The sequence below is a fragment of the Bombina bombina genome, chromosome 7 (genome assembly GCF_027579735.1).
Source record: "Bombina bombina isolate aBomBom1 chromosome 7, aBomBom1.pri, whole genome shotgun sequence".
Lineage (NCBI taxonomy): Eukaryota > Metazoa > Chordata > Amphibia > Anura > Bombinatoridae > Bombina > Bombina bombina.
Window position 1 is genome coordinate 463,383,188 of NC_069505.1, and position 12,239 is coordinate 463,395,426.

The 12,239-nt window shown below is 43.2% G+C and overlaps 1 protein-coding gene across 4 annotated transcripts in view; it reads right to left on the reverse strand.

Annotated features, from left to right (window-relative positions):
• Positions 1–12,239, reverse strand: part of LOC128666737 (zinc finger protein 713) — a 143,923-nt gene that overhangs the window by 103,687 nt on the left and 27,997 nt on the right. For 3 of the 4 annotated variants that reach the window (XM_053721491.1, XM_053721493.1, XM_053721494.1), the window contains exons 5-6: positions 7,078–7,173; positions 4,191–4,274 (exon numbers count right to left, since the gene is read on the reverse strand). In XM_053721491.1, the coding sequence (XP_053577466.1) occupies positions 4,191–4,274; positions 7,078–7,173 (180 nt within the window). The remainder of the gene's footprint in view (positions 1–4,190; positions 4,275–7,077; positions 7,174–12,239) is intronic. The other variant, XM_053721492.1, reaches the window with a different exon arrangement.

Genomic DNA, 12,239 nt, shown 5'->3' on the forward strand with positions numbered 1-12,239 from the left:
GCGTCGGTCGTGACAATGACCCACTCTGGTCTGCGGAAGCTCATCCCCTGTGACAGGTTGTCCAGGGACAGCCACCAACTGAGTGAATCTCTGGTCCTCTGATCTACTTGTATCGTCGGAGACAAGTCTGTATAGTCCCCATTCCACTGACTGAGCATGCACAGTTGTAATGGTCTTAGATGAATTCGCGCAAAAGGAACTATGTCCATTGCCGCTACCATCAAACCTATTACTTCCATGCACTGCGCTATGGAAGGAAGAGGAACAGAATGAAGTATTTGACAAGAGTTTAGAAGTTTTGATTTTCTGGCCTCTGTCAGAAAAATCCTCATTTCTAAGGAGTCTATTATTGTTCCCAAGAAGGGAACCCTTGTTGACGGAGATAGAGAACTTTTTTCTACGTTCACTTTCCACCCGTGAGATCTGAGAAAGGCCAGGACAATGTCCGTGTGGGCCTTTGCTTGTGGAAGGGACGACGCTTGAATCAGAATGTCGTCCAAGTAAGGTACTACTGCAATGCCCCTTGGTCTTAGCACCGCTAGAAGGGACCCTAGTACCTTTGTGAAAATTCTTGGAGCAGTGGCTAATCCGAACGGAAGCGCCACAAACTGGTAATGCTTGTCCAGGAATGCGAACCTTAGGAACCGATGATGTTCCTTGTGGATAGGAATATGTAGATACGCATCCTTTAAATCCACCGTGGTCATGAATTGACCTTCCTGGATGGAAGGAAGAATTGTTCGAATGGTTTCCATTTTGAACGATGGAACCTTGAGAAACTTGTTTAGGAGCTTGAGATCTAAGATTGGTCTGAATGTTCCCTCTTTTTTGGGAACTACGAACAGATTGGAGTAGAACCCCATCCCTTGTTCTCCTAATGGAACAGGATGAATCACTCCCATTTTTAACAGGTCTTCTACACAATGTAAGAATGCCTGTCTTTTTATGTGGTCTAAAGACAATTGAGACCTGTGGAACCACCCCCTTGGGGGAAGACCCTTGAATTCCAGAAGATAACCTTGGGAGACTATTTCTAGCGCCCAAGGATCCAGAACATCTCTTGCCCAAGCCTGAGCGAAGAGAGAGAGTCTGCCCCCCACCAGATCCGGTCCCGGATCGGGGGCCAACATCTCATGCTGTCTTGGTAGCAGTGGCAGGTTTCTTGGCCTGCTTTCCTTTGTTCCAGCCTTGCATTGGCCTCCAGGCTGGCTTGGCTTGAGAAGTATTACCCTCTTGCTTAGAGGACGTAGCACTTGGGGCTGGTCCGTTTCTGCGAAAGGGACGAAAATTAGGTTTATTTTTGGTCTTGAAAGACCTATCCTGAGGAAGGGCGTGGCCCTTGCCCCCAGTGATATCAGAAATAATCTCTTTCAAGTCAGGGCCAAACAGCGTTTTCCCCTTGAAAGGAATGTTAAGCAATTTGTTCTTGGAAGACGCATCCGCTGACCAAGATTTTAGCCAAAGCGCTCTGCGCGCCACAATAGCAAAACCAGAATTTTTCGCCGCTAACCTAGCCAATTGCAAAGTGGCGTCTAGGGTGAAAGAATTAGCCAATTTGAGAGCATGAATTCTGTCCATAATCTCCTCATAAGAAGAATTATTATTGAGCGCCTTTTCTAGTTCATCGAACCAGAAACACGCTGCTGTAGTGACAGGAACAATGCATGAAATTGGTTGTAGAAGGTAACCTTGCTGAACAAACATCTTTTTAAGCAAACCCTCTAATTTTTTATCCATAGGATCTTTGAAAGCACAACTATCTTCTATGGGTATAGTGGTGCGTTTGTTTAGAGTAGAAACCGCCCCCTCGACCTTGGGGACTGTCTGCCATAAGTCCTTTCTGGGGTCGACCATAGGAAACAATTTCTTAAATATGGGGGGAGGGACGAAAGGTATACCGGGCCTTTCCCATTCTTTATTTACAATGTCCGCCACCCGCTTGGGTATAGGAAAAGCTTCGGGGGGCCCCGGGACCTCTAAGAACTTGTCCATTTTACATAATTTCTCTGGAATGACCAAATTCTCACAATCATCCAGAGTAGATAACACCTCCTTAAGCAGAGCGCGGAGATGTTCCAATTTAAATTTAAATGCAATCACATCAGGTTCTGCTTGTTGAGAAATTTTCCCTGAATCTGAAATTTCTCCCTCAGACAAAACCTCCCTGGCCCCCTCAGACTGGTGTAGGGGCACTTCAGAACCAATATCATCAGCGTCCTCATGCTCTTCAGTATTTTCTAAAACAGAGCAGTCGCGCTTTCGCTGATAAGTGGGCATTTTGGCTAAAATGTTTTTGATAGAATTATCCATTACAGCCGTTAATTGTTGCATAGTATTGGCGCACTAGATGTACTAGGGGCCTCCTGTGTGGGCAAGACTGGTGTAGACGAAGGAGGGGATGATGCAGTACCATGCTTACTCCCCTCACTTGAGGAATCATCTTGGGCATCATTTTCTCTAAATTTTGTGTCACATAAATCACATCTATTTAAATGAGAAGGAACCTTGGCTTCCCCACATACAGAACACAGTCTATCTGGTAGTTCAGACATGTTAAACAGGCATAAACTTGATAACAAAGTACAAAAAACGTTTTAAAATAAACCGTTACTGTCACTTTAAATTTTAAACTGAACACACTTTATTACTGCAAATGTGAAAAAGTATGAAGGAATTGTTCAAAATTCACCAAAATTTCACCACAGTGTCTTAAAGCCTTAAAAGTATTGCACACCAAATTTGGAAGCTTTAACCCTTAAAATAACGGAACCGGAGCCGTTTTTATATTTAACCCCTTTACAGTCCCTGGTATCTGCTTTGCTGAGACCCAACCAAGCCCAAAGGGGAATACGATACCAAATGACGCCTTCAGAAAGTCTTTTCTATGTATCAGAGCTCCTCACACATGCATCTGCATGTCATGCTTCCCAAAAACAAGTGCGCAATAGAGGCGCGAAAATGAGACTCTGCCTATGATTAGGGAAAGCCCCTAGAGAATAAGGTGTCCAATACAGTGCCTGCCGGTTATTTTACATAATTCCCAAGATTAAAATAATTCCTCAAGGCTATGGAGTATAAAATATGCTTATATATAAATCGTTTTAGCCCAGAAAATGTCTAGTCTTAAAAGCCCTTGTGAAGCCCTTTTTTTCTTTCTGTAATAAAAATGGCTTACCGGATCCCATAGGGAAAATGACAGCTTCCAGCATTACATCGTCTTGTTAGAATGTGTCATACCTCAAGCAGCAAAAGTCTGCTCACTGTTTCCCCCAACTGAAGTTAATTCCTCTCAACAGTCCTGTGTGGAAACAGCCATCGATTTTAGTAACGGTTGCTAAAATCATTTTCCTCTTACAAACAGAAATCTTCATCTCTTTTCTGTTTCAGAGTAAATAGTACATACCAGCACTATTTTAAAATAACAAACTCTTGATTGAATAATAAAAACTACAGTTAAACACTAAAAAACTCTAAGCCATCTCCGTGGAGATGTTGCCTGTACAACGGCAAAGAGAATGACTGGGGAAGGCGGAGCCTAGGAGGGATCATGTGACCAGCTTTGCTGGGCTCTTTGCCATTTCCTGTTGGGGAAGAGAATATCCCACAAGTAAGGATGACGCCGTGGACCGGACACACCTATGTTGGAGAAAGGTAAATATTTGTAAAATACGGTGCAATGTAAACTTTCATCAACGAAAGTGCCCCTGTTTTTAATAGTATTTTTAAAAAACGGGCACTAATCGATGAAAGATTACATTCACTTTAAGGAGCCAAAATTATTCTTCTGAAAGTGCAACACACTAAGATCTGGATTTAGTGTGTTGCTCTTCCACAAGAAGAATTTCAGCTCTGAACAGAGTCGAAAGCCGCAAGGTGCCGCCTTCTACAGCATTCGGAAGAGAACGAAACTGCCAAATGCACCTAATATTAATGTCATTCTATAGCTTATACATGCAACCTAAAGGCAGATTTATATATATATTTATTACTTCTGTACGTCCCTCATACTAAACAGATAAGTCAAAGATTAGTCAAAGCATCTAAACTAATCACAGCAGCTGCTAGTTTCAGTCGCCGCAGCGATCTGGCACTGCTAATTGTTGAGCTATGACCACTATCCATATTCCAGCAGATAGAGGGAGTAATTGTGACTAAATCTTTAGATAATCGTATTAGCACACGTCACCCACCTGCGGAAGGTCCCCCACGCTCCATATCATAATCATCTGGTTCTTCCTTAATTACCACGGTAAAAATATCATCATCACTGAGCTCTGTAAAAGACATCAGAGAGTAATCAGTAAATATTTACCCCATACACACATCTGTTGTATGAACCTGCACCTAACCCTAAGCGCTTAAAAGGGACATGAAACACAACTATCTCTTTCATGATTCAGACAGAACAATTGGATACAACTGTCCAATTTACTTATATGAGAGACAGAAAATGAGAGAGGACAGAGAGCGAGAGAGAGTAAATGAGAGAGGACAGAGAGCGAGAGAGAGTAAATGAGAGAGTAAATGAGAGAGGACAGAGAGCGAGAGAGAGTAAATGAGAGAGGACAGAGAGCGAGAGAGAGTAAATGAGAGAGGACAGAGAGCGAGAGAGAGTAAATGAGAGAGGACAGAGAGCGAGAGAGTAAATGAGAGAGGACAGAGAGCGAGAGAGAGTAAATGAGAGAGGACAGAGAGCAAGAGAGAGTAAATGAGAGAGGACAGAGAGCGAGAGAGAGTAAATGAGAGAGGACAGAGAGCGAGTAAATGAGAGAGGACAGAGAGCGAGTAAATGAGAGAGGACAGAGAGCGAGTAAATGAGAGAGGACAGAGAGCGAGTAAATGAGAGAGGACAGAGAGCGAGTAAATGAGAGAGGACAGAGAGCGAGTAAATGAGAGAGGACAGCGAGCGAGAGAGCAAATGAGAGAGGACAGAGAGCGAGAGAGAGTAAATGAGAGAGGACAGAGAGCGAGAGAGAGTAAATGAGAGAGGACAGAGAGCGAGAGCGAGTAAATGAGAGAGGACAGAGAGCGAGTAAATGAGAGAGGACAGAGAGCGAGAGAGAGTAAATGAGAGAGGACAGAGAGCGAGTAAATGAGAGAGGACAGAGAGCGAGTAAATGAGAGAGGACAGAGAGCGAGAGAGAGTAAATGAGAGAGGACAGAGAGCGAGAGAGAGTAAATGAGAGAGGACAGAGAGCGAGAGAGAGTAAATGAGAGAGGACAGAGAGCGAGTAAATGAGAGAGGACAGAGAGCGAGTAAATGAGAGAGGACAGAGAGCAAGTAAATGAGAGAGGACAGAGAGCGAGTAAATGAGAGAAGACAGAGAGCGAGTAAATGAGAGAGGACAGAGAGCGAGAGAGTAAATGAGAGAGGACAGAGAGCGAGAGAGTAAATGAGAGAGGACAGAGAGCGAGAGAGTAAATGAGAGAGGACAGAGAGCGAGAGAGTAAATGAGAGAGGACAGAGAGCGAGAGAGTAAATGAGAGAGGACAGAGAGCGAGAGAGTAAATGAGAGAGGACAGAGAGCGAGAGAGTAAATGAGAGAGGACAGAGAGCGAGAGAGTAAATGAGAGAGGACAGAGAGCGAGAGAGTAAATGAGAGAGGACAGAGAGCGAGAGAGTAAATGAGAGAGGACAGAGAGCGAGAGATTAAATGAGAGAGGACAGAGAGGGAGAGAGTAAATGAGAGAGGAAAGAGAATGAGAGAGTAAATGAGAGAGGACAGAGAGCGAGAGTAAATGAGAGAGTAAATGAGAGAGGACAGAGAGCGAGAGTAAATGAGAGAGTAAATGAGAGAGGACAGAGAGCGAGAGAGAGTAAATGAGAGAGGACAGAGAGCAAGAGAGTAAATGAGAGAGGACAGAGAGCGAGAGAGTAAATGAGAGAGGACAGAGAGCGAAAGAGTAAATGAGAGAGGACAGAGAGCGAGAGAGTAAATGAGAGAGGACAGAGAGCGAAAGAGTAAATGAGAGAGGACAGAGAGCGAGAGAGTAAATGAGAGAGGACAGAGAGCGAGAGAGTAAATGAGAGAGGACAGAGAGCGAGAGAGTAAATGAGAGAGGACAGAGAGCGAGAGAGTAAATGAGAGAGGAAAGAGAGTGAGAGAGTAAATGAGAGAGGAAAGAGAGTGAGAGAGTAAATGAGAGAGGAAAGAGAGTGAGAGAGTAAATGAGAGAGGAAAGAGAGTGAGAGAGTAAATGAGAGAGGAAAGAGAGTGAGAGAGTAAATGAGAGAGGAAAGAGAATGAGAGAGTAAATGAGGGGACAGAGAGTAAGACAGTAAATGAGAGAGGACAGAGAGCGAGAGAGTAAATGAGAGAGGACAGAGAGGGAGAGAGTAAATGAGACAGGAAAGAGAGTGAGAGAGTAAATGAGAGAGGAAAGAGAATGAGAGAGTAAATGAGGGGACAGAGAGTGAGACAGTAAATGAGAGGACAGAGAGTGAGACAGTAAATGAGAGGACAGAGTGGCAGTGATTTTACACCCACAACAGCAATACTTAACCCCTTGGATCTCAGTAACACACCAAACACTGGCTGACTCAGTACAACACAGCCATAGTATATAAAACTCAGTACACATAGCCGCAGTTAACCCTTTACTTGTAGCCAATTGCCCTTTGCTCCTGTAACACAGAGCAGTAACCTATAGCCCTTGCTGAATGTTAGTTTGTGAGACTCGCAAATAATGCTTCTGGCTTGGCTCACGATTGCAAGCTCACAGGTCCACCTGCCCTTGTTTACATTTGGTTATTTTACTCTGCAGGTGGCTATTAAGGCATTATGTTGGCGATTAGAAACCAGGACCTGGCAGCCATGACGACTTGACACCCAGGGCCTGGCATGGAGAGAAGTCGCACTAAATCTTTCTTTAGACCTTGTATAGTCATGAGTCTCTGTTTCACATCAAGTACAAAACAACAAACATTTCTGTTTCTATATTTTTTAAGGGCCTCACTGTACCAACGAGACCTCTTACAATATCGCTCCTGAGTGACGAGGTTCTGAATATCAGACTCCCCAGTCATCCACCACCCTAAATATATCTATAGCCAAAAGATACTGACCCATTACTCACCTGCAAAAGTATCTGCCTGGCTTTCCCCATAGTCTGTATTTTCTCCCTCTGGTTCCTCCTTCACCACCACCTTATAAACGCTCTCGTTGTTCTGCGCTATTGGGTATAGTGGAAAGTAATTGTAAATATGTATTCTTAAAGCGACACTAAACCCAAATCTTTTCTTTCATGATTCAGATGGAGCATGACATTTTAAGGAACTTTCTAATTTACTCCTATTATCAATTTTTCTTTGTTCTCTTGCTATCTTTATTTTAAAAACAGGAATGTAAATCTTAGCAGCCAGCCCATTATAGGTTCACCACCCTAGATAGTGCTTGCTTATTGGTGGCTACATTTAGCCACCAATAAGCAAGCATAACCCAGGTTCTCAACCAAAAAAAGCGCAATCTCCTATGCATCACATTCCTGCTTTTCAAATAAAGATAGCAAGAGAACGAATAAAAATTGATAATAGGAGTAAATTAGAAAGTTGCTGCTTTATCTGAATCATGAAAGAAAAAAATTGGGTTTAGTATCCCTTTAATGACATTTATTTTTTTATTTCAGACAGAACAGAATATTTTACATAAATGTCCGATTTACTTCTATTATCAAATTTGCTTCATTCACAAGGTATCCTTTGTTGAAGCAGCAATGCACTACTGAGAGCTAGCTGAGTTCATTGGGTGAGTTAATGACAAAAAGGGATATTTATGTACAGTCGCCAATTAGCAGCTCTTAAGCCAACCTATGTATGCTTTTCAACACAGGATACCAAGAGAACAAAACAAATTAAATAGAAGTAAATTGGAAAGTTGTTTAAAATCACACACACTATCTAAATCATGAAAGAAAAAATGGGTTCCATGTCCCTTTAAGTGTGCATATAAAAAAGGGGGGGGCTTATATTTCGTCCCCTCAAGACACACAGAGGTTGAAAGATCTGAGATGAGGGAGGCTAAATACCAATACTTAGCCCCCCAACCAGTTACCTTAACCTCTGATTAGTGACATCACCATACCCATAACAGACCACTTGCCCCCCACCGTAAGTGCTCAAAAATCCCCTTACCCTATACCCATAAGAGACCACTTGCCCCCCCCCCACCCCACCGGTAAGTGCTCAAAAATCCCCTTACCGTATACCCATAACAGACCACTTGCCCCCCACCGGTAAGTGCTCAAAAATCCCCTTACCCTATACCCATAACAGGCCACTTGCCCCCCACCCCGCTGGTAAGTGCTCAAAAATCCCCTTACTGTATACCCATAACAGACCACTTGCCCCCCAACGGTAAGTGCTCAAAAATCCCCTTACCCTAAACACATAACAGACCACTTGCCCCTCACCGGTAAGTGCTAAAAAATCCCCTTACCCTATACACATAACAGACCACTTGCCCTCCACCGGTAAGTGCTCAAAAATCCTCTTACCCTATAACAGACCACTTGCCCCCCACCGGTAAGTGCTCCAAAAATCCGAAGGGAAATGGAAAAAGGAATAACACAAAAGGTGTAGAGGTGTCTGAGGTTTAGACAAAAATAACCGTCTTAAATTTAAGGGTGGGGTCGTGGACTCACCATATCCGGAAAGAAAGAAATTTATCAGGTAAGCATAAATTTTGTTTTCTTTCCTAAGATATGGTCCACAATGTCATCAATTACTAGTGGGAACCAATACCCAAGCTAGAGGACACAGATGACTAGGGAGGGAGAACAAGATAGGCAGACCTAAACAGAAGGCACCACCGCATGAAGAACCTTTCTCCCAAAAGAGGCCTCAGCCGAAGAAAAAGTATCAAATTTATAAAAAATTTAAAAAGTATGCAGAGAGGACCAAGTTGCAGCCTTGCAAATCTTTTCCACAGAAGCTTCATTTTTGAAAGCCCAAGAAGACGAGACAGCCCTCGTGGAATGAGCCGAAACTCTCTCAGGAGGCTGCTGTCCAGCAGTCTCATAAGCAAAATGAATCATACTTCTCAACCAAAAACAAAGAGAAGTAGCAGTAGCCTTCTGACCCTTACGCTTTCCCGAGAAACAAACAAAAAGGGCAGAGGACTGGCGAAAACCCTTAATCGCCTGTAAATAGAATTTTAAAGCACGCACTACATCAAAGTTGTGCAACAGACGCTCCTTATGAGAAGAAGGATTGGGACAGAGAGAAGGAACAACAATTTTCTGATTAATATTCCTAACTGAAACCACCTTAGGAATAAACCCCAACTTAGTACGTAGGGCCACCTTATCCGCATGAAAGATAAGGTTAGGAGAATCATACTGCAAAGCCGAGAGTTCCAAATCTCTCCTTGCAGAAGAAATAGCAACAAGAAACAAAACTTTCCAAGATAATCATTTAATATCTATGGAATGCATTGGCTCAAACGGAGCCTGCTGCAAAATCTTAAGAACAAGGTTAAGACTCCAAGGAGGAGTAACCGACTTAAACACAGGTCTGATTCTGACCAGGGCCTGACAAAAGGATTGAACATCTGGCACAACCGCCAAACGCTTAAGCAACAGAATAGATAAAGCAGAAATCTGACCTTTCAGAGTACTGACTGACAATTTCTCCAGACCTTCCTGAAGACAAAATTCTAGGAATCCTAACCCTACTCCAAGTATGGTAAATTTTTCGAGTAACAGGCTTGCGAGCCTGGATCATGGTCTCAATGACTCACTCAGAAAAACCACGCTGAGACAAAACCAAGTTTCAATCTCCAAGCAGTCAGTTTCAGAGAAACGAGATTTGGATGGAAGAAAGGACCCTGAGTTAGAAGGTCCTTCCTCAGAGGAAGCCTCCAAGGAGGCAGAGAAGACATCTTCACTAGGTCTGCATACCAGATCCTGCGAGACCATGCAGGAGCTATTAGAACGCTTTCTCCTGTTTGATACTAGCAGTGACTCGTGGAAGGAGTGCAAATGGAGGAAACGGATAAACTAGACCGAACCCCCAAGGCACCGCCAGAGCATCTTTCAGAGCTGCCTGCGGATCTCTTAACCTTGAACTGTACCTTGAAAGCTTGCCGTTCTGCCGAGAGGCCATCAGATCGAACTACGGCACCCCCCTTCATTTGAGGGTTAACCTGGAAAACACCTCCAGATGAACAGCCCACTCCCCAGGATGAAATGTCTGTCTGCTCAGAAAATCCTCTTCCCAATTGTCGACTCCTGGATTGTGGATGGCAGATAGACAATAATTGTGAGCTTCCACCCACTGAATAATCCGAGCCACCTCCCTCATGGCTAAGGAACTCCGAGTTCCTCCCTGGTGGTTGATGTAAGCCACTGAAGTGATATTGTCCAAGTGAAATTTGATAAAGCGGGCTAAAGCCAACTGAGGTCAAGTTATCAGAGAATTATAAATCGCTCTCAACTCCAAGATGTTTATGGAGAGAGCAGACTCTTCCCGAGTCCATAATCTCTGCACTCCTAACAAGTCACAGACTGCTCCCCAGCCTAGCAGGCTGGCATCCGTGGTCACAATCACCCAAGAAGGTCTCCAGAAGCATGTGCACTGAGACAGTTGTTCCTGAGAAAATCACCACGGAAGAGTCTCTCGTTTATACGTCTAGATCTATCCTCTGAAACAGATCCAAATGGCTTCCATTCCATTGCCTGAGCATGCATAACTGCAGAGCTCTCAAATAGAATTGAGCAAATGAAATTATGTCCATGGAAGCGACCATCAGACCAATCACCTCCATACATCGAGCTACTGATGGCCGAACAGTAGATTGAAGAGAGAGGCAAGCAGAGAGAATTTTGGATTTCCTGACCTCCGTCAGAAACATTTTCATAGATAGGGAATCTATTATAGTCCCTAAGAAAACAACCCTTGTAGCTGGAACAAGGTAACTCTTTCCCAGATTCACTTTCCAACTGTGGGAACATAGAAAAGTATGTATGAGAGCTTGCTTGTTGAAAAGATGGTGCCTGAACCAATATGTCGTCTAAGTAAGGCGCCACTGCAATTCCCAGAGACCTTATCACTGCCAAGAGTCCCCAGAACCTTTTAAAAAATTCTGTGAGCTGTAGCAAGGCAAAACAGAAGAGCCCCAAACTGAAAATGTTTGTCTAGAAAAGCGAACCTCAGAAATTTGTGATGATCCCTGTGAATGGGGACATGAAGATATGCGTCCTTCAGATCTATGGTCGTCATGAACTGACCCTCTTGGACCAAAGAAAGAATGGACCGAATGGTCTCCATTTTGAAGGACGGCACCCTGAGAAACTTGTTGAGACACTTTAGGTCTAAAATGGGACGAAAAGTTCCCTCTTTTTTGGGACCCACAAACAGATTTGAATAGAATCCTAGACCCTGTTCCTTTACTGGAACAATCACTCCTAGAGAGAAAAGATCCTGAACGCAGTTCAAGAATGCCTCTCTTGTTACCTGATCTGCAAGCAACTTTCAGAGTTGAAATCTGCCACTGGGAGAAATTTGAATTCCATCTTGTAACCCTGAGAAACAATGCCCACAGCCCAAGGATCTGGGACATCTCGTAACCACTCCTGACAAAACAAAGAATGTCTGCCCCCCACTTTTTTTTCTTTATCTTTTTATTGAACATTTGTGGGGCATAAAACAACAAAACAGAAAAAAAGAACAGCAAGAAAGAAACGAAATAGGCCATCCATATTGTATGTACACACGCAAAAAGGATATTCATCTCATATCTTTCCCAGTACATAAATATATATCATCCTATCCTCCTTACTTAGTTGTCCACTGACTTCTTAATTCAAGCATACAATATACCACAATGTTATACAATAATATGAAGATATAATAGTATGGAATAGTATAATAGTCTGAAATTCCCCCTTCATCTTAATACTGGAGCAAAGATGTAATATTCTACTCTTTCTCTTTGGTCCACAACATGTATTTTCCAATGTATAAATAAAACAACACAAAACAACAACAACAACAAAAAGTCTGCCCCCCACTTGATCCGATTCTGGACCAAGGGCCGACCCATCATGCTGACTTAGAAACAGCAGTGGGTTTCTTAAATTGCTTCCCCTTGTTCCAGGACTGACTGGGTCTCCAAGAAGACTTGGATTGCTCCTGTTTGGAAGTAGAAGATAAAGATTTTCGACCTTTAAAATTACGGACGGAACAAAAATTACTTTGAAGTCCTTTAAATTTAATCTTTTTGTCTTGCGGTAGAAAAGAT